This window comes from Polyodon spathula, chromosome 7, assembly GCF_017654505.1.
Source record: "Polyodon spathula isolate WHYD16114869_AA chromosome 7, ASM1765450v1, whole genome shotgun sequence".
Lineage (NCBI taxonomy): Eukaryota > Metazoa > Chordata > Actinopteri > Acipenseriformes > Polyodontidae > Polyodon > Polyodon spathula.
In genome coordinates, this window is record NC_054540.1 from 6,689,596 (window position 1) to 6,713,045 (window position 23,450).

The window sequence follows — 23,450 nt, forward strand, 5'->3', positions numbered from 1 at the left end:
TGAAGGATATTCATGGGTAACATGAATGCAATGCACACACAGTCTGCAATATATGCTATTTTTTTGATAAAAGAACAGAAACACCCATCATATGCAGCACAGTCTTGTTTGTAAACGTACCTTCCCTCATTTGACTGTCGCCTGGGAAATTCTGATAAAAAGCTGCATATCCTGGTGGCAACTCAGTTTCTCTCATGAAGGGGAAGGTAGCTAAGTATATTTCACAGGAACAATCTCAAAATAACTTTGAAGAACTGTACTGCATATTTTCACTCCCTGAAGGAATTAAACCATCACTGAAATAATTTGCACTGTTTCATTTCATAGCCTCATGGCTGTCCATAGTTGGCCCTATTTCCTATTGCAGATGCTTCATTAATTTTGCCCAACCTCTGTACTGTCTGACTATACAGATGCTGATACACAGTATATTCCAGTATACGCTGTGTTCCGGATCACAGGCTTTACATACAAAGTGTACTCTTTAAAAATATGCAAAGGTTATAGAGTAAAAAGATTGGGAACATTCAGATTGCAACAAAATTTAGGATAAACAGGAAAGCATGATGGTTCTACATGAGTAATGCTTAAACAAACAATTTGTGATACAGCCAAAACAAACTTTTTTTTTTTTTTTAAACCATACCTCACTGCTTATTTGTATCTCCTTAGAACCATAATGTGCAGTATGCTCTATTTAACAGATTATCCTAAGTAATAGACAGGAACACAAGGCCTCAATAGGTTGAGGATGCTTACAAAAGAGTAACCATGCAGTGGATATGAAGAATACATCAATAAAAGTGAAGAAAAATAAATGTGAGAGGAAACTGAACTGAGAGGAGCTGCACTGATTTTAAAGAGCAAGGGTTGCACGTCATGATTAACTGACTAATGTATCATGACAAGTAGCTGACAAGACAGCTATTCCCATTAGACTGGTTTCGAGGGTGAATATTTTCAAGCCCTCATCTAATGTCAGTATAACAGTGTTTAAAGAAGGCTGTGAACTCAGTGCTAGTGAATCAGGCTATATCAGTGTCCAGAATGAACACAATATGGGACAATTATTATATAATCCCATAACCCAAAACTACACGGACTGCTTACTTTGTCATTTCGGGTTAATTTAAGCGTAACTAGTGCTGCATTTTAAGAGAGACTGATGTCCACCCCAGAGTGTAGGGAAATGATTAATGAAAACACTGTCTCATGGAAAAGGCCTGGTAGGGTGGGGGTGGGGATGATGACAATTATTGCAGACCATCAATAGCGTCATTCAATTCACCATGCTCTAAATGAACCGAGATGAGTCATGCATACTTACAGATTATACAGCATGTCAGCCATGTTGCTGCGGTAGTACAAGGCGTTTCTATAGGCCTGTTCAGCCTCTGCCATCTTGCCTTGGCTCTTGAGGACATTCCCAAGGTTACCCCATGCTGACAGGGAGACAGAAAGCATTATTCAGTAGGACCCTGGAATACAAACGCAGACAACATGATATTTCTCAGCCGGAGTCCACAAGACTTCCAAGGCAGTATTAGCATTGGAAATAGCAGCAGCAAACAGCCATTAAAGGCCAACCCTGGCTATAGAAAAGAGCTCCATGCAAGCTCTTGGCCTGCCTGAGAAGGACACAGGGGTTCCTTTCTCTTAAAAACTATGGTTGAGCTGCTTTTTGTAGCTGACGATAGCACAGTTAGAGATAAAGAGGAAGGACGTCAGTATTCTACTTAATGTTCCCATGTAATACATTGTTAATGTTATCACTGATGCTATATTTATATTTATTCCACTTACATAATCAAATAATGTCTACTTCATGTAACTGTTAACATGTCTGTTATTGCATTGGTCATTTTTAGACAAATTTGGATATTGTCATAAAATCATAAATACCAATAAACACAGTAATATTTTGTCCTATTACTCCAGCTCTGCCCCGCAAACTTATTCAAGTCTAATATGAGAAAATAGAGGGAGTTATGGGTTGCCGCTATAAAAGTCATACTTTAATTCCAAAACAGATAGTGGCAGAGCAGAATACAATAACATTGGTTAAAATAGAAATGGTTTCCAATCAAACATCCGCTCAATATTTGACTTCTTTATATGCTCACGGTTTGCTGGATACAGTATGGGTACTGTGAGAACAACCAATGTGAACAGAGTAATTGTTTCCTTGTTTCCTGCAGAAAACTACCTTAGAATTTATTAGGAAACAGTGAGAATTAATAATGCTGCTCTTTTGTACTGAACTCTTCTTGAGTTGCTGGCTCAGCAGATGACAGCTTGGCAAGAAGGTCACTGTCTAACATAATATTACAAACGTCTATTACAAACTTCCACACCAAAATTGCAAGGGTCTCAACCCTCCTGTGAAGATTTTGCAATACAGTAATGAGCAGTTTGACTTAAACATAGTAATTCACTAGAGTTTAAATATGATTAATATTGGCACTGCTGCTCACTATAATAGCTTTACTATAGGGGACACACTGTACAGAAAAGCACTACACAACCACAAAATACATTTTACATTTTTTGTCATCACTCCTGAGGATCCTATGTCTAAGGCTCATTATACCACGTGCTTCTCCAGGAGATGTTTTCAACACAGTTGGGTGATCCAGATAATTCAATCAGCTGGCCCTTGCAAATGGTTGGTTTCAGAAACAAATCATTTACAGTAGAGATATTCATTATGTATAACTGATAAATTCTCTCTGGCCAGTTTAAAAAACAAATATGCAAAGCAAACACACTGTCACTTTCATTTGAAGAGTTCCCGAATTGAGCTCTTTCTTTTATGTTTGTCTCGCTGTTGAAAATAATGTATTTTGCGAGGGCTCGGTGTGTGGTTAAATGAAGCCGGGTGTATTTATTTGTATTTACTAGGCTCAGTGGAACCCACTGTTTTCAATGCACTGGTTTTTTTTTTTTTAACTATTTGTAGCTGCTCTATTTCTTTATATTTAAACAACATGTCAAACAAAATTACAAGGTTGTTTTATTTTTGGATGAAAAAAGCAGAGAGGAGGTATGAAATGTGCTGTATTCAATTATTTTGTAAAGTAGAGAACATTTTCAAATGAATCTCCTGTTTATATATTGATTAGTTTGCCAAGATGCTTATTATAACCTCTATGTAATCAATGCATTTGTAATAACCTGTTATTAAACTGTTTCCCTCTTATGGGCATTTTTGGCAACCCAGCATTACACTTTTGAGCCTACAAAACAGCCAACAAAAACTGATTCAATGTTACATAAATGTTATCATATGATATTTCTATGGAAACCTTTTTGTAGTATACATTTCAAAGGGATATGTGTATGTGTATATTGTCTTGTATTCATTACCATTGATGGCTAGGAACAATTAGAGCTGCAAAAATAAAAATAATAATAATATGTTAATTTTAAATAAGTGATCGCAGTGTCACATTCACAGTGTAGTAGCAGTGGTAGTTGTAGTATTCAAATGATCAAACTGAGTGGTGCTCTTTCAATACGTTGTTCAAACACAGCATATACTGTACATTATTCATTATTCATGTAAAGCATACCATTATTACCAATTGGAGTTTGTTTTTCCCACCACGGGACAAAGGGGTGGTTTTAATCACAATTTTAGTTTTTTATGTTCTATTTTAACTTATTTTATGCAGGAATCAACCCACAATTATTGCTTCTTACACAGTCCCCCACACCCTGCCAATAGGACTTCTGAAGACTCTTTGCAGTGTTGCCAGGAGAAACAGCTGCTACTTCTCTTTGTTGTAAAACTCGTTGAAAAGGAAACTTGTTTAAAACAAGAGTTCCTCACAGTCCCAGATTCTCCAGCGACAAGGTTTTTTTTAACCTTTATCTCGGACGGAATTCTTATGTGACAAGCTTATAATGAGGGTATAAAATAATTCCAGCATCTCCCTATAACTATCTTAGTAACCTTCACTAAGGCCATTCAACATCTGCTTATTTACTTCTGTTTATTTAAAAGTTCATAGACAGCCCAGATTCAACCTGAGCCTGGTGGCATCTGCACTGAATGCTTTAGGAAAGCACTGTTGTGATTCATAGTCTTTGGGTGCACTTTATTGATTATATATTCTAAATTTAGATTGTAAAATAATGAAAATGTTTATTTTAGGCTGCAACCTGCTCTTTGGACCAGGCTGAGCAAGTTTACCTTACATTGCTCACACGCCCCATTTAACTGTTAAAAAATTCTTCATACTGTAGCACCTACATTGTTCATTTTATTTATTTATTATCTGTTTTACATCCTATTCTCTGTGTTCTAAAAAATGATTTGACTACCAGTTTCCCTTGATTTGGCCCCAAGGACTTTTCTGATCATATTTCAGTACGCACATCCCAGTGAATATAAAGAATCCTTGCAGGCAATGTGAGTATGCATGCCATATGGTCCAGTTTTTGATATGGCAGTTGGGAAATTGCATGTTAAATAGTGCATGACAACTGAATGGTATCTTGCAAACTTACATTGATAATGATAATACCTGCATTCATGCTTTTGGTATAAGTGAGGGTTCAGATGTATTACAGTATATACATTTTCACAACTACAAGTAACAAGGGCTCCCGAGTGGCACATCCAGTAAAGGCACTCTGAGCAAAGTGCAGCATGTGCCCTATAGCTTAGAAATCACCAGTTCAAATCCAAGTTATCTCACCCCTGACCAAGGCAGGGGACTGAGTTCCCAGGCAGCAGTGCACAATTGGTTAAGCGCTGCCCAGGCAGGGTAGGGGTTAGGTCAGCTGGGGAGGCGTTGGGTCACCGCACACCAGCAACTCCTGTGGCTGGCCAGGCACCTGCAGTTCAGAACTGCGTAGTCCTCCGACACTGTAAGTTCTGGATATGGCTGATGGCACAGGGCTCAAGGGTTGCAGCAGTGAGATAATAAATTCTTGAGGCCTTGTTTGCATTTTTTTTCTAGGTTAGAGCTACATCACAAAAAGGTGTTCAGGGTGAGCACCAGGGAGCTATGAATCCAGAGTATACATATCAGGCTGAGTATAAGTAAAGCAGCTAATACAATATTATTGAGTTCTGTCATTTAAAACAGTAATTTTAGCACTGCCAGAGTATCAGTTTCTAGAAGTCAACAGAATAAGATCAGTTTACATAACAGAAGAGAGGCTCCAATTTTCCACAACTAACTAAAATCTTTAACAGCTGTTGCCAAATATGATGAAAAGTATGACCTGCTAGAAGCTGTGCCAAAGCTAGCTGTAGCATTCAAGTAAGGAAATTGCATGCAAGACCTTCTTAACCATGAACAGAATGCTGTTGTCTAGAGGAAACAAACCCCAAAGTTTAGCACATGAAATGTAAAAATAAAGACATATTCCTTTGGTATGATAATTTAGTAAATAGTGCTTTTTTTAACTACAATTTTTACTGTTCTCTATCAGGAACAAAGCTGAATTATTTTTAACATTTCATGGGGCACATTTCAAACTGTACAGGCACCCATCCATTATAAATACAGACTGACATTGTGTCCATATTCCTATTGGTCCCCCATTGATGTAATGGCAAAATGGATGAAGAAAGTAAGTTACTGGCTTGTACATTAAGAGTTAAATAATGGGCCGATACCAACAAGGCATCTGTGCAATCCAAATCAATGGCTGTGATTTTTGTTTGATAATACAACATTTCTGATTCCCCTATCTCAGGTTGGCTTCTAATTTCACAAACAAGTGTGTACCATTTGGCAGTACGGAATGAGGGAGGGGAGTATGCATTTACCTTTTGCCGGGTTTACATTTATCCCTGACTTGTATAACATCTCCTCATCCTGCCAGTCTTGGTTCCTCAACACTGTCTTTATCCCATACAAAAGGACCAAAGTGGCAGTGCAATACAACAGAAGGCTCTTCAAGAACCTTCTCCTGAATTTGATGTAAAGGGCCCTCATGCCCACAGTCACAAGCAAGCAGAAGCCCATGCTGGGTATGTAGAGAACACGTTCTGCTATTACAAAACCCACATAAAAAAACAAATTAGTGGCAGGGAGAAAGGGCACCATCAACAGCCCCAAAGAGAAGACCACTATGTTTTCTGTAGTGGGCAGTGACGTCCTTGGAATAACATGATTCTTTATACCATTCTCAGTACTTTTTACAGGATGAGACTCCGAGTTTGGGAGCCCCATGTTTGTGTGACAACTGTGCCCGTTTGTGCCTGTATGTTTCCCGTTTGTGCCTGTATGTTTCCCATTCATGCCTGTATGTTTCCCATTCATGCCTGTATGTATCCCATTCACTACATATGCTTTGCCATTTGTCTCTTTGACCCTTGAGGGACTCCTGAGGCCGACCCAGGACAGGAGCAGCAATCCAACATAAAAGGCCACAGTGTGAAGATTCCTCCAATCGCTAACGTTCCTGAGCAGAGGCACAGCATCCATGGACCAATCAAAGCTCAGGGTGTCCGGGCACAGCAGCAGCCACATGTTGACGGAAGGCAGATAGAAGAACGTCAGTGTCTTCGTCAAGAGGCTGTGTGAGTCAGCCGCTGGGTTATCCGAGTTGGAGAAGCTGGGTGGCTTGTTGCCCATCCAGTACAAGCGGGCAACCAATAAACTGGCACCCCAGGTGGCCAAGGAGCTCACACTGAGAAGCAGGGAAGTATTCTTTTTCTGTAATGAAACAAACAAAAAAGAAAATTACTTTCAGATGAAGATTTTAGTAGACTGAGATACACTGAGAATATATTATAAAGGCAGTGTGGCCAATGGTTTTAACCTGAGCCTGGGCCTTCAATGCGAATCTTCTGTTTCTATGATATGGGACCCGGGATCATGATATACTATATATATATTATATAATATTATATATATATATATATATTGTATATATTGTATATTATATATCATATAGTTATATATAGACAAAACAAATATAAATATATGCTGAATTTTCTACTCAGCTAGCCAAGTACTGTATCTTGCATTCTTACGAGGTACTTCATAAAAAAAACAATATTGTCAAAAATTCCACCCCCTATAGTAAATCAAGAAGATAAATGTAAATACCTGCTGAATTTTCTACTCAGCTAGCCAAGTACTGTATCTTGCATTCTTACGAGGTACTTCATAAAAAAAACAATATTGTCAAAAATTCCAAATTCCATGAGCAGGAGATTCCTGAGATGCAGTATGTGCTCTCAACTGATTTGTCTGAATATACATCCTCATTTTAAACGTATACAGAGAAAAGAATAACACTCATAGAAGGGAATTCCTGGTATCTCTAAGTGCAGTTTACACACGCACCCTGAGTGAAGAATATGTACTTCCGTGAGATTTCCTTCCCATCACAAATTGATGGGATCATTCCTGGTCAACCTAACCACATATGAATATAACAATAACACAATCTGGGAGGTTTATAAATGCACACATCACTCATATCTCAGACTTGATATAAAGCACATACATATTGCTTACACAGGAATGGATTTGATATATGTATAGGAATTTACGTCTTTTTCACTTTGGCAAGTGTAATACTGAATTACACTTATTATACTGACAGCTCGATGAAATTCCCTGCAGGGGAATTCCTGATTGCCTGTCAGTATTTGTTTTGGAAAGTGGATGCTTCAAGGGCTTTTTTAAATGATGCCTGCAGAACTTATTTATTGAGTGAACCAGGAAATGGAAGAAAATATTTTTCTTTACTTACTCAAAAAAGGGCACGTTTCGCTGGTTTTGGGCATTTCACCAAATACTGTTTCAATTGAGAATTTTCACTCTTAAAATTACAGCAGCATTTTGGTCAACTGATTTATTGAATCCCTCTGCATAGTGGTAGGGGACCCATCTCCAGAAAATAACTTATTAAAAAAAGAAAATCCTCCTCACATCAGTCTTGCATTTTAGCCGACTCAACCCTGGAAAAATGAACCCACAGCCTTCTAATTCAAATGCTGTGGTAAAAACTGAATCGTGTATCTATGTTTACAAAAGTCAGAACAAAGATAAGACTAGAAAAAAGGCACATTAACTCTGCTGCTTTCTTTACAGATATGTATTCATAACAGCAGAGCTCCATTCCGACCTTTATGAATCCAATCAAAGGAAGCTGCTAGACAAGATGAGAAAACATACTGTAGAAAATATTTATGCCACGTCCTATTTATATCTAATGATTTACTGCAGATATTGATCCTGCATTGCATGATTTAAAAAAAAGGTGAAAATATATTAAACTATTGTACTAGAATACTTAAATAGTTTTCTCAATATTTCTGTGGACAAATGATAAGTTCTTCCAAGAAAAAAATACTTGGTGTAAGCAAATGAATGTTTGATGAAATCTGGTTTTATTTTGAGGCACATTAGAGTATGCTGGCTGACATCCCCAAGCTTGTAGCCTGAAATATCAGACACTAGAAGATTTGTCAAGCATAAAGCTGCAGGATATTTTAGACCCCTGAATTAAACTAATCCCTCTGCTCAAGATCTACCAGTTTAGACATTGTTCAATCAAAAGGTAGCTGCAAATCAGGCGAGAAAGCTGTTCTTCATACTGCACCATTCTCGGTGAGATATTACCAAGTAGCAATTAAAAATGTTGTGTATATTATTATCCCAAAATCAATTCACTATTACAACAAGAACAATCAATTTCCCCTGACAGCTGTGCAAAGTCCCCCCGTGCAGGCAGCATTGGACAAGTCTTCTTGTTGTTCTGCTTGCAGCTGTATGATTCCTGCAAAGAACAAAAGGGGCCTTTTTGTCCCAACAGCTTTTAAGGGCTAAAGAGTCAAATAATCCATGGTGAGTGACCCACAAAGGGAGCTGTTAAAATAAATCTGCTTAACTTGCTAGCAACAACGTGTGCTGGTTTGTTTATTTTATGACTACAGTAGCTCAGTTATTTGCTTGTTATGTTCTTAAACAATATCCCTCATCTTCACTGAGAAAACTCAGAGAAAGGATTTCCAATAAAATAAAATTAAAAGTTTATTATGTAAAAGCACTTCCACATATAGTTAAAGCATGGTAAAATCAGGTAACAGTGATAAGGTATGGTAAGAACGGGTAACAGAATGCAAAAATGTATTTATATTGTTATATGGTAGTAACATACACAGGGATACAGATGCCTAAAAAAAATATCCAAATCATTATCCTCTAAATAAATTGTTCAAAACAATGCTCTCAAAAGTTTCATCACGATTGACTACGTGGGTCTCTAGATACATGTAAAATATAAGTGTAACACATGGACATAATGAAGGATGTACAGCAGACTTTGCTTCATCCATGCAGGGGATAATGAGTAAGCTGCCATCCATGTCTTACCTGCTTATCCTTGGAATTGAACGCTGGGCCATCAATGCATTTATATTCAGCCTCAAAAGAGCTGCCTGTGATTTGCCTGCTTGCAATATTGTGTTCGATTACACTGGTTTTCATATTGGTCTTTCAGATGAGCTGTAAACTCAAGGACCTCTCTGCTTTTGCATTTTAATGACATGAGTACAAGTGTTTTAAAGTGGCAGTTGTAAGTAGAATTGTTTTCCTTGAGATCTGTTTTCACACCTCTAATCATTGGGGAATTCATTTTTTTTTTCTTTTGCATGTGCTTTACAGGTTGAGCAGTGTTCTGCAGCACTGAGTATAAACACTTCTGTGCTTTGCTTTCTTATATTATTTTCCAGTGTCCTTTCCCACGTAACTCTAGAGGGTATGGTATTGACATCTGGCCTACTTTATTTACACATATCAACAATCTAGTCCCATAATTAAATATTTCTTGGAAAATTTGAGGAATAAAGGTGATCCAATTTAATTACTTGTTTATATCCCTGAGCTACAGAAGAGTTGAGTTTACATTTAGGACTTTCTTATGCTGCAGGGAAATCACATAAAAAGCTCAGCAGTAAGTACTTTAGGGAATTCAAACAAACTCGAAAACCAACAGTCTAGTTCCCAAATGAAACAGTACACAGAGGGGTAAACATTGAAAGAATGTTGTAAACAGTCATATTCACATTTAGTATAACATTGAACATGACAGTGGAACACTACATTGATAAAACAGTGCATTCTCAAATCAGTGAAGCGATCATATGTCAGCAAATAACCTAACTGTCAGTCCTGAGGTCAGTTAATTCAATTCCTTTTATCCTACATAGCTATAAACATTGGGTTTAAAATGAGAATTATGGTTCATATAAGGTGTGGTATGTTAGCCAAGAAGCCTTGGTTAGCTTTACTTGTATAATATTATGCATAGCAATCCACTTCTAAACTTATTTTCTTCATTTGCCTATTAATGTTAACTTTCACATGACTAATTTCACAGTTCACGCTCTGTGAATGGACCGTATTAATATTTGCTTTGTGGTCATGTTTAACATCTTCCTCATAATCCTTTTGACACATCTTGACAGCTTTACAACGTAAATAGGAGCTAAGATTTGTCTGGAAAAGGGCTTAAAATAGCAGGCAAGATAAGCAGTGCTGTTAATCTCTTGAGCAGGGTCTGCCAGTAAATAAAACCCTCACATGTAGTTGGTTATGCATTATAAACCATCACATCCCTCTCAGATAATCAATTCATGAAGATTTCAGTACATAAGCAGCAACTTAAAACGCTACGATAGGCCAAAAACATTTATTTGAAAACTAAGAGAAATGCCAGCAGGAATGAAAAGGTAAGTATGTTTGAAAGTAAGATACTTTAGAAGGAGTTTGACTTCAAATTATTATAAAATAAATGTTGTGGGTTTAGTTTCATATTTACAATGTGAAAGTCCTTTCTTTTTTCAGGAGCTGCTCTTTAACCCTAGTTACCTGGCAATACACAAATGTTTGCTAGTGGGTGCTGATGCTTACTTATATAAGGAGACTGGAGCTGGCCTAGCCTGAGTTACCTATGTCTATGGTAGGCAACTGAAACTGAGCAGCTCCTGAAATTAATAGTCAAATAAACTTATCTAAATTTGTATCTAATATATATATATATATATATATATATATATATATATATATATATATATATGATAACCATATTGGTGAGTGATAATTACATAACTTGCAACATTCTAATAAATCTATTTTTTTGGTTCCTGGGTAGTAAGTGTTATTTCCTAATTGCTTATGCCTCAAAAGTATAGAAAATGGCTATTATTCCCCACAAACTTTGCTTTTGTGACCAGGACAGTGATATTTTGAAATTTACCTATTTTCCAGAACATTCCAGATAGATTCAGTGCTGAGTAAACTTGGAGTAACTTCTAGAACTTTCTAGAACTTTCCAGTAATATAAATAGTAGTATAAATACAGGGGCCTTAAGCCCACCAGTTCAGTTTAGTTCCAGCTGCCTAAGTGGATACATATCTGCATTTTTCTGAGATGGCATCAAGAGGCTGCAATGGTGGCATTCCTGATGGGTCTCCAAGGCGGTTTTACCAAGTTTCCCTGCTATCTTTGCCTTTGGGACAGCAGGGACACCAAGGCGCACTACCACAGGCGGGACTGGCCACAGCGGACCGAGTTCTCTGTGTGGAGGAACAACGTCAAGTGGGAGACCCGGAAGGTGCTGATGCCACCACTGCACATCAAATTGGGCCTTATGAAACAATTTGTCAGAGGTCTAGATAAGGAGTCGGCAGCCTTCAAGTACCTTCAAGACTTCTTCCATAAGCTGTCTGAGGCAAAGGTCAAAGCCAGTGTCTTCGTCGGACCACAGATAAAGAAGATCCTGGAGTGCAATGAATTCCCCAAGAAGCTCACTAGTAAGGAGAAAGCGGCTTGGAACAGCTTTGTCGCAGTGGTTCGGGGCTTCCTGGGCAATCACAAGGCCGAAAACTAAGTGGAGCTAGTTGAGACTCTGATGAAGAACTACGGCACAATGGGCTGTAGGATGTCCCTCAAAGTCCATATACTTGATGCTCATCTTGATAAATTCAAGGAGAACAAGGGAGCGTACTCGGAGGAGCAAGGCGAGTGTTTCCACCAGGATATACTGGACTTTGAACGCTGCTACCAAGGACAGTATAATGAGAACATGATGGGAGACTACATTTGGGGGCTGATTCGTGAAAGTGATTTACAGTATAATCGTAAATCCCGAAAAACTACTCACTTCTAAATCTTTTGTAGTCATTTTTGTATTACTTTAGTACAAATACATGTTAATTTGGATTCATATGTTGTTTTTTTCTGACTTTATGTGAACGAAAAGACCGTTTTCTCATTGGAAATAGGTAAATTTCAAAATATCACTGTCCTGGTCACAAAAGCAAAGTTTGTAGGGAATAATAGCCATTTTCTAAACTTTTGAGGCATAAGCAATTAGGAAATAACACTTACTACCCAGGAACAAAAATTGTGTTACACAGTGTAATTATTTCTAACATCAGAAAAAGTCATTTGAAGTATCATAAAAATGTAATTTGAAGCTGCTTACTCTAATATGTGAAATTGACCCTGTCTCTTTTGGTACATTATTAGGCCATCTATGCATGTGCAGTTTGGGAGAGAGTAGCTCACCCAAAGCGCATCTGCATTCTGACTCTACATCAGGAAACATTCCGGCACTTCAGTTAAGTGTACAGCTCCCTTTGCTGTTTTGTCGTAGCTGAAGTGTTTTGTCACTCTTACTATTTAAATGTACTGAAAATGTATTTGATAAATATATACTCTTTATTAGTTAAACTTATATCAAATTACGTAGTTAACGCCTACCAAATAATATTCAGTTTATATGTATGCAGTTGGAAATCAAGCTGTTTTCATTATCTAAAAGCTGGTTTAGGAGTCACCAATGTGTGCTCTCTCTGAAGCAGATTTATTGTCCTAATTTAAAGTAATGTGTCTTCGCAGCAAGCCTGCTGTAGGACAATGCAAGGTCATGTTTCTAGAAAAATATCAGTGCGGTGAGAACTAGTTCAGCAACCAGAGGTTATTACAGACCAAAGGTAGGCTAATTTCCATAAACAAAAAGAATAATACCTTATTCAGCATGTCTCATAATAACGAGTATATTAAATAATAGACAAATATACTTTTAAAGGGATGCAGTCATATTAAAAAAAAAAAAAATTAAAAAAAAAAGCTGTTGGTAGAAAAGCCGTTGGGTTTTATAAACCTAGCATTGGATTGAAAGTACAGCTGGCAATGAGAACGTTTGCTGAGGCAGCAAAGATGCAACAAGACCATTCTCACATTATCAATCTGGAGCAGTACAAGTCAATTATAGTAGGGACTTAACATTGGGAGTCACAGTTCAATACAGAGGATACTACTATACTACTACTATCCAACCAATAATAACTACTGGGGTTTGTTTTACATTCTGTATGCCAAGACTGAGACATTCAAGGACATTTACAGGGACTGCATTGCTAAAGTGAGTGTGCACACCAAAAATTATTTTGTCAACTGGACAGAAAAGTGTATTAAGGTGACACAGGTTAACATCAAATTATGCGTAGCAAGATCTGACAATATTTGGGTTTACTACAGTGTTTATTAACTGACTTTAAACAAGAGATCACTTGTTACTTGTTATCAATGTCGACATGCAAGACAAAGGTTGACAAATTCCTACGAAGAGTAGTCTGGACTCTGGAATAACCAACCTGGGTAACACATCAAAAACCTTTAGACCCTTGTGTCTGGCGTTATCAGTCTTTTGAAAATAGAGCCTTGATTTAAAACCTGTTAAAAATGCATTCTTGATTGATTGCCTCTGGATTAGAGTATTGTCAAAGATGCTTAGAATCATTTATTTTCATGCTGACATTTTTACACTCATACCAGTCCTGGGGGGGGTAACTCTTACACACTACACTTTGAGAAGAGGAAACATGTGGAAAGAAAGAAACCACACATAAACAAATGGGTGGATGAATAGACATGTATAGGGCAAAACTAAATCAAATTGTCAATGATGTCACACACAACTCACAATAAGCAATGTATGACAGAAATGAGGGTTAATGGTTTTTGACATTAATTTGTTTATTTTGGAATTCATTTTGCGTGTTTACTGCTACTAAAGGCCTCTGTTGCACAAGAGGCCAATATTAAGAGCTATTTTACAGCAATGTTTACTCAAAAGAGAATTTGTAATGCTTTAAAATCTGAATTACAAATCTGTTTGGTTTCTCCTTTTTAAATACAAAGCCTGGGGAAAAAAAAACAAAACAAAAAAAAACAGATTAAGGAGCAATTTATTATTATTATTATTATTATTACAGCAAACTGATTAAAAAAATAAAAAATAAAAAATAACATGGCCTAATTTAACCTAAGATTACTCATAATTTAAACACAATGTACAGGTATAAGTGAAACTTTTAAAAATAATTTCACACTAGTGACCATGGCGTTAATGAGGGTGGTCTTATTTATTTCTAAATTTCTGTAAAATAGTATTTTGTGTATTTTGCAGCAGTATGTGTATGTTTAATTCTCTAACCTTCTTTCAAAACACATTTTGGGGGCATAATATTAACCTTGACATTGGTATGAAATTAACTATATTTTGTAATAATATTTAGACTGAAGTTTTCATGCCAGACTCATTCATTACTGATCCATCCCCTGTATTACATATACCTGAGGTAGATATATGGTCCCTTGGAACACTAAATGTTACAATGGAGTATATTTAGAACTTCAGGCAGCGTTGCACAAAGGGCAAATAGAATATTAAAGTCCCTCTGGGAGAGGAAACATTGCACTTGGCATTTAACTGGCAAGAATGTCTACTTTATAACAATGCAGAAAACTCAACTTCTTCAAGGACAGGGTACGATATGGAAATGTTCAAGAATAGATTATGTGTTTTTTTTTCTTTATAGAGCTCATGATGAATCTGCCAGAATTAAGTAAATCAAGAAAAGCAAGAAAAATCAGCAATGTTTTCAGTAATACATCTGACTACTGAATTAGGAACAGTATTTTCAGTTCCCCACCCAAACAAAGTTTCACACAGGGATATACAGTATCTTAGGGCAGTGGTGTGCAAAGTGTGGAGCGCAAGGAGAGACAGTAAGGGGGTGGGGGTAGGCACGACTATGACTAAAGAGGCAGTTCTATAAAAGGATAGAACATTTTAAATAAATACATAAATAACAACTAATTAGTCCAAGTTCTTACCTTTCAGATTAGCCACTGATGATCTCTCTGGGACTCATCGAACTGGAAAAATTATGTTTGAAGTGAAACTGCAGTGAATCGAGCTAAAATGGCTTCAACGTATGGGGTGCCAAGTGTAAAAAAAAACAGTGTTTAACAGTGTTTTCCAGATTTAATGTAAGTCGTGTATTTTTTCCAAGATTTAACCAAAAAAAGAGATCTCATTTAGCTTCAGATTTAGCTGGCAAAATAAATATCTATTTTGGGAAAACACTGATTTATTTTTTCAGATTTAATTGCCTAACGATAATGTTTTTCATATTTATGCGTTAGGTAAATGTTGAATTGCCAAGTGTAAAAAAAAAAAAAAAAAAAAAAAGATTTAAGTTACTGTCACAGTGAGGGCTGCAGTGGTGACATCAGACCAGGAAATGAAACATAAATTAAATGCAAAATAAACATTTAAACAAAAACACACAAAGAAAAGGACACTCTGGCCAGAGTAAAACAAACACTAACAAATAATTAACATAATATTATATATATATATATATATATATATATATATATATATATATATATATATATATATATATATTTGCTATATATATATTATAAAAACGTACGATTTTAATTTCAATTCGAGATTAGTAATATATATGTTTATACATCCGAGGCATTCCCCCCCCCCCCTTCTCCCCCCCCCCGTGGATATTTAACAAACTAAATTGTTTGAGTACAGAATTAAGAGGATATTGACATGATTAATTAGATTGGGGGGGGGTCATTATACAGGAAAACAATCCATAACCGAGGTCCTTTTAGCAAGATTCTCCTGAAAAAAGGTCAGCTTTAAGAGGAATGGGGTTAACTTTGCTCATCTTCTTGAGGTCAATACAGGAAAAACAGCTTTCCAAAACCACCAGTGCTGCTCTTCACTGGATTGTAGTCAGATGGCACCCACTGCCAGCTTAACTCAAAATCAATCTACACTAAATCAACCAGATTGGAAATCGTGTATTTTCTTGCTGGGGTTTGCAGAACTTGTGAAAGCATTACAATAGTAATAACTAGCTTAACTAGGATTTAATCAGAAGATTTTTAACAAACTGCATTTTTTTTCCAAACGAGATAACAAAATAAAAAGAAACATTGAGAGGAAGTTCTGTTTTATATTAGAGAGAAGCTGGCACCGTGGGAGACAGAAGCCCTCAGGTACAGCCCAGATCGGGCATCACGCCAGGCTTCCCTACATAGCTCAGTCAAGGAGCCTCAGTCCCATTCTAACCACCTTCCAACAGGGTTAAAGGGCAGCTAAACTGTCACGCTCTGATGCCAGAGAAAACTTGGCTGCCATCCCAAGTGCTGTACCTAGTTTAGGGACAAACACAAGGCTTTAGGCTTGAGCGTGCAGGTGAACCTCCACTCGCATTTCACTTACACCCCCCCCCCCCCCCCCCCCCCCCCCCCCCCCCCCCCCCCCACCCCCATACATATACCAAAGAAGTGTAATTCATTCCTCCATAGAAACTGCATCTACAAAATACAGACTTCCATGGGGAAATAACTGCAGTGTATTGACAGCAACAGCTCGTTTTACTCTTGTGCAGGTGTATTCTTTCTTCAACCAGGAGTACAGGCAGAAGGGCATGTCAACAAGCACATATCATGTGATCCATTGTTTATCGCTGACCACTGATCATAGGCACTAAATCTTCTACCATCTCCCCTGGATGTTAAATTTATTGGTTCATATCCTGCTTAAGGTCAACCTGGAAAACCTGCATCACATTACGTGGGAGAGCTGAGCTGTTAAAAAGGTACCCGAGACGAGACTCAGATCAGGCCTGCCTGCTTTTAATGTAAAATATCCAATAGCACTTGAAGATGACGACAGGGTTGCTGCATTGTTCCACCCCTCCATGTCAACAGAACCCCACTGACTCATATCTGCTTAGTATTAATGTATTTTAATAAGCAAATAAACATCTGCATATCCTAACTTGCTTCCAAGTCGAATAACCGGGAGCTAAACACATAAAAAGTTCAATTACTGAAACAGCAAGGGTTCTGTTAGCACCCCCCCTAGTCCCTCAGACTAAAAACTGCGGAATGCAAGCTTCATCCATAATCCTGTTTAGCTTAAAATAAGAGCTTTAACACTTCCCAGTAGGCACCACTGTGGCTTGTTTCCATTTAAATCAGTTTAGCATTGAAACAAGTTAGCCTTTATGAAGCAGGCATGTGAATAAAAAAAAAATCTTTTGAGAATGAAATTCTAAACAGGCCCACTACAGAAATGCTTTTTATTATCTAAATCCCTTTTTTTTCTTGACACACGGAGTGGAAAACTATTATGGAAGAAATTAAATAAAAAGGGGTTTCAAGTAATTGAGTTTGTGAATGGTTCTGGTGGTTTTATTGATTTATCATCCAGCACTCTATGTTGCATTCTTTAGCTCTAAATGGCAGCTCTTGCTGTGCTGTCTAAACTGAGGATAATGCTATACCCCCTTTCCATTGCCTAGAGCATGGTAATCTCTCATTAACCAGCAAACCAACCCTTTTTAATTTCAGCCCATAGACCATCCCTAGGACTACTGCAGAAACTGAAAGCAATCTGAAACCATTTTAAAGGGGTTTGTCTCTCACCACTTTCACAATACAAATATGCTCTCAGTTAATATCAGGTGCCCTTCCTATCCTGATTGCTGGACACATGCAAGACCTTAAAGACATCATTCTTATGCACAGTACAGACAACATGTTAACAAAGTAACCAGACCCACAATGGTTTACGGGTCAAAACCATTTTTTCCATCAACATGATTTTATATCAATACATTTCTCAAACATTTCACAAAAATAAGTTTCTAGTTTATATACTGTTAGATTCAAATGTGATACAAAAAAACATGTAAATGTTACTGTCTTTGATCTATAGTGTTCTTTTTTACAGAGCAAACAAATAAAATCCAATATCACAGGATAGCATAGCATAGAAGAAAAAGATTAACAATCTCCTTGAGGGGACAGACTGTCTCTTTATCACCTCCAGCATGCTCTGATTTGAAAGGCTCATAATGACCTGTCTATGACCAGATTTGAGGCTTACTTATGTTAAGTATCTAAAATGTCCAAATTACATGCATGTCCACTATTGGGCCTGACTCTGCATATAATCCTTTGATAGTTTAAAATGTCTAAGGGCATGTCCATGGGACAAAAAATCATTTTTGTAAATTGCTGCAAAAAGTAAAGATGTAGAGAAAGCAAACACCATGGGCTGACCCTTTGTATTGATACACTTGTGACTTCTTTATTCTTAACACTGCTCACACAAGTTCAGAGGAAGTGCGTGTTTTCTTCGAGACTTGCTCGGATTTTAACCATTTCTTTGTGAAACACAAATTAATAACAAACAACGTAAAGCCCGCTTTTTGAATGCAATAATTTCCCTTCGAAGCAGCAAAAGGACATATTATCTAGACTGATTATCCCTATACATAAATGTTATACCTTACAAACAATGTCATACGGAAAGAGACAATTGCAGACATAATAAGGATAATCTTCTATGGTTGAAGTTTGTAGGATGTAAATTCAAAGAGTAGTGTACATTTCAGAAGATGCATGCATTACACATTTGGACAATAAAGCACTTGCACCACTGTATTACTTTAAAAGGCCAATTTGTTAGAAAACCTGTGGCCTCCTTAAAGGCTTTAGAAACCCCTTATAATTGAGTAGTGCTTTCCTGTGCCTGCTGCTGCTAAATAACCATCTGTCTGGTCAGTAGCTCTGAGGATTAGGGATTAATTCCCTAGAAGGCTGTCCATGTCTCCATCACAGAGTACAGCTCTCCTGAAGTGTGCGGTCAGGACCTGAAGCCTACTCTCATAATTGCTTGCTTGATAAGATTGGCTTAAGGAACTTTAAATGTGGATTGATCAAGTGTACTGCTACAAAGACTTTGTGCAGTGTTTGCCATTAATAAACCAATTTGATTACCATGTGCTCATTGTGTTCATTTTCCTCCCTTTTTTTTTTTAGTTTTTTTGATTTAGAATCTTCAAATACTTTACCCCCGATTTTCTCCCAATTTGGAATGCCCAATTATTATTATTATTATTATTATTATTTCTCCTTCACCGCGACGATTCCACATAGCTCAGGGACCCGAGTCTCAGTGGGCATCCTCCCATCTCACGGGCCAATCAGTGTCTTTTTACACCCAGGAACTCAAGAGCTGATGTCCGCAGGCTACCAGACCCTGGATGACAAAGACCAGCCCAGCAAATCTGCACTCCCACGCTCACTCGGCGTGTAGGGGTCACCGCAGAGCGGTGAAGAGAAACAGTCAGATCCCACCTCCGGAACCACGGGAGGGCCAAAGACATTGCGGCACCCCCATGGAATCCCCAGCGAGGACCGGCTGCCTCGCACAGCCAGGATTCGAACTTGAGATCTTGTATGACTCACCCTGCACACTGTGGGGTGAGCCATTCGGGGATACACCTTGCTGTTTTTTCACGATGGGAACTTTTGCTGTGCTGTACTTGTATCTTTCTGATGAAGAGAGCTTGTGCAAACCTTTTAAAAGTCTCTATTACAACAACAATATTTATCTACATTTATAAAACAACAGGCATTTTTAAAACCCATAATTTACAATTAACAATATTTCAAAGAATAGCCACAGATTTATGCCTTTTATAACCAACTTTATCAAAGTGTATCTTTCTTACGGCTGCAAATAACTATGTTGTTTGGGAACAATCAGTTTAATTGTAATTTGACACAATATGAACTTGCTGTGTCTCTACAATTTAAATCATTGTTCCATTCCCAATTTCCTACAAGCAATGTAGACATACTTCCAGATGCCTTCTGCACAGATCTGCTCTGATTAAGCCAAATTGAAATGATTATACTTGGAATTACAGTAATAACAGATTTTTGTTTTTTTTATTTTTTTTGAACAGTAAAACCTGCAGTGGAACTCTCCTCGTCTTGCAGAGATGATGTCATCAAGATCATCAATCACCTCCACCAATCCATTACCTGGCAATCCTGTAACTATAGGGGTTTGTTATTGTGAGGTTTGGCATTTACAGTTGATCAACTAGATTTTTAACCAGACTTCTATAGCACTGGAAATGTAATAAAACTATTGTGGAGTGAATTATATTTCTATATTAGAGGTACCCTATGTTTAATGGAGCTGCTGAGGTAAAGTTTGTGCAGAAATTATTTATTTGTAAATTGAATGGAAAAGGGGTACCCCAGCCATACATAACCAGTGTGTAAAGTTTTACAACAACAAAATAATGTACATTTTGTGATGAAAAAGTTAATTCTGAAGCAACACAGCCTTTTACAGCAAGTACTTTAAGATAACTGAATGACGTCTGGTTTATAAGACTTCCCTGGGAATTAGACATGCCTGTTGTGAAATATATCAGTCATTATACTTTGAAAAGGATATTATTTCCTGTGAGGATTTACAGGATAAGACAAATTATACCAGTGAGTCTCCAGTGCAGAATGTAAGTACTGTCTATTGTTAATTAAAAATATTCTGCCTGGAAAAGAGAAGACTTTAAATGTGGCCTCCTGGTAGACAAAGTGAACTTGTTTTAAGTTTGTTCAAATATTGTAGAGTTAAAAAAATGCAACATTCCAGAGAGAAGTGTGAAAATAATTAAAAACAGAATACAAAAAGGTACTGGAGAAATAGATGAGGGAGTTTGGAGACCTATGAAGGAAAGATGATGAATAAATAAAACTCTCCAACATGTTTTTCTCAATTGCCCCCAGCCTTGGTGTTTAATCAGCACGTGAGAGTGGGTTATTGGTTTATGCATCCTCTTCTTAATTAAATGTGAGTGGAAGGTATTATATGGTGATCCAGATTCCAGATGCCCTGGCACATGGTTCTGAAGCTGGCAGGACTATCCACACATTTTGGTTATAGCAGTATTGTACAGGGCTTATTGTAGTCTGTTGTTTAGGGGAGGGTGGGGTGTTTTACTGAACCAGTATTTAACTAAGAAATGGGTTTACACTATATGTTGTGGTGTCATTTAAAACCTCCCTATTGTCTTTAGTTTTAAAAAACCTTTAATTAATGTTTTATTTTTTGTTATATTATTGCCTTAAAATAGGCACATGTATTTGGTACCACCGCATCATTTTGATTGATCAGCTTGGTGAGTGCTTGACAAAATGCCCTGACAGAAATAAAACAGTACAGCAAGGAAGATAAGAATGTAGAGTAAACTCTGATAGTGATCTGTTCCAGGTGGACTTCCACTCAACGTTTTCATATCTTTAGTGCTTTTGGTGACTTCTAAGAGATCATCAATCAATTTGGACTTTAAGATGAATGATCATAATAGTCATTCACAATTCATTCCTTTATTTACTTATCCAAACTTGCAAACTTGGAGACTTCAACAGATTTTAATGGGATGGGTTTGATCTATAACAATTTAACTACAAGCACTTTATACTTACCAGAATATATTGGCTCTCTTTCTGTACATTTATTAACACTGAAATCCAATTACTGTTCCTGGAATCAACGGCCCCAAAGAAAGGGCAATATATCTGATTCTCTGGGTCAATTCATACCGCCACAGCTAGATTTGAGAACACTTGCTGGCACCAGGCACATTAAAAGTATTTTAAAACACACTGCTGCGAACTTGGAGACATAACTGATTATGTTTTCAACACCCCTCTCATGAAGAACATAACCCACTGTGAGCTAAATAAAATAGAATATTCTTCCAGAATGTATTCAGTTCTGTATCTGCCCATCTCTGCTGGAAACACCCCTGTAATTTCAAATGGGGCTGGTTCATGTGTAATATAAAGTAATTGAACTGTCAAAAAAAATGAATTTTCCAATTTAAAATCCTAGACAGACAGTTTTTATATTTCTGTGGCTTAACTTATTTTTTCAAAATGTTAAATTTGTTAATTAACAAAAAATAAAAATGTGTAGGATTTCCCTATACTTTTGCTGGCAAACTATTTCATTTAATTAATTCCCTTAAATATTACCATTTATTAAATAAAAAGAGTGAGTTGGCAGTGATGCGCAAAAAAGTTCCTTTGTTTCTCTTTGTTCATGTAAATCCAAATGTGTGCTCAATAGTATAACACAGGACAACTAGCAACTGTATACTTCCCATAATACAGAACTTCAGTTACAGCATTTGTTTGAATTTAACCCTGCAGCCTGTTCTGTACTTCTATCCAGACAGGCTTCTGACTAAGGCTCAAGGAAGTGATTCAGAATGTCAAGGTAAACAATAACACTTTGCACGCTTTGCTAACCCACAAAAACATGCTGGATCTATATTCACCCCATACACATTAACACAGTGGAATTATTGCCACATATTATTTCCTCTGTTCTTAGGTCACTGGGAAAATCTGCTTTGAAGGCTTTTCCTCCCCCCCAACTGTAAACACAGTTTTTTTCCGCAAAACAAAGAACAAAACAAATAAACATGATACAAATAATAAGAAAGAGTCCAAAGAAAATTAAAAAAAAAAAAAAAAAAAATGGAAAATTCCTTAGGCATGTTTTTGGGACATTCTAATTATGAACCAATGTAATCTTTAAGTCATTACAACATCAATATCAACTCATCTGAAAATCCTGTCTCTTAATACACTGCCATGGTGGTGTGGAAAATGTACCACTATCTACCGTAGAATGAGTCAAACCTTTTATGTGTATAAGGACTACACGACTGGCTATATGGGTGTCTTGAAACAAGAATGTTTCATTGAGTAAGGAGTCCATTTTCCAGGCTCCGAACTCTAAAAGTCACCTTATAATTGTTTATTGGTGGACAAAATGTTTTTGAGTAGTACCTTCCAGTGCACTAGCATGCGCTTTGGACTAGATGGTGTACCTAGCATGGCTGGCTGGACTATCACTGATTAACTGTTTTTATTCAAAAATATGTTCAAATATAGGTCAGGGAACAGTGGAAATGCCCTTGCTGGGGAGGGCACTAGCATTCACCACTCGGACATGGTTAAAATCCAGTCAGGGTACTGAGTCAATTGAGTTCTGTTGGGCTCAGACCAATGTGAATACTGTTGTATACGAAACGTGATTGAGGACGATCTACACATTTGCCTGCCGTAGTCACAGTTCAAACTGAAGCATCCACATTATTTTTTTAGCCAATGTGAAATGTAATATCCTTGTGAATAGCATATGTCCTAGCCTATTGGGCTAGTGTTAAATTTATGTCAATGAATAATCTGAGCATTTGCCA

The 23,450-nt window shown here is 37.2% G+C and overlaps 1 protein-coding gene across 2 annotated transcripts in view; it reads right to left on the bottom strand.

Moving 5' to 3' along the window:
- LOC121318062 (protein O-mannosyl-transferase TMTC2-like) overlaps positions 1 to 23,450 on the bottom strand; it is a 108,672-nt gene that overhangs the window by 34,347 nt on the left and 50,875 nt on the right. For both annotated transcript variants that reach the window (XM_041254316.1, XM_041254317.1), the window contains exons 3-4: positions 5,786 to 6,677; positions 1,328 to 1,442 (exon numbers count right to left, since the gene is read on the bottom strand). In XM_041254316.1, the coding sequence (XP_041110250.1) occupies positions 1,328 to 1,442; positions 5,786 to 6,677 (1,007 nt within the window). The remainder of the gene's footprint in view (positions 1 to 1,327; positions 1,443 to 5,785; positions 6,678 to 23,450) is intronic.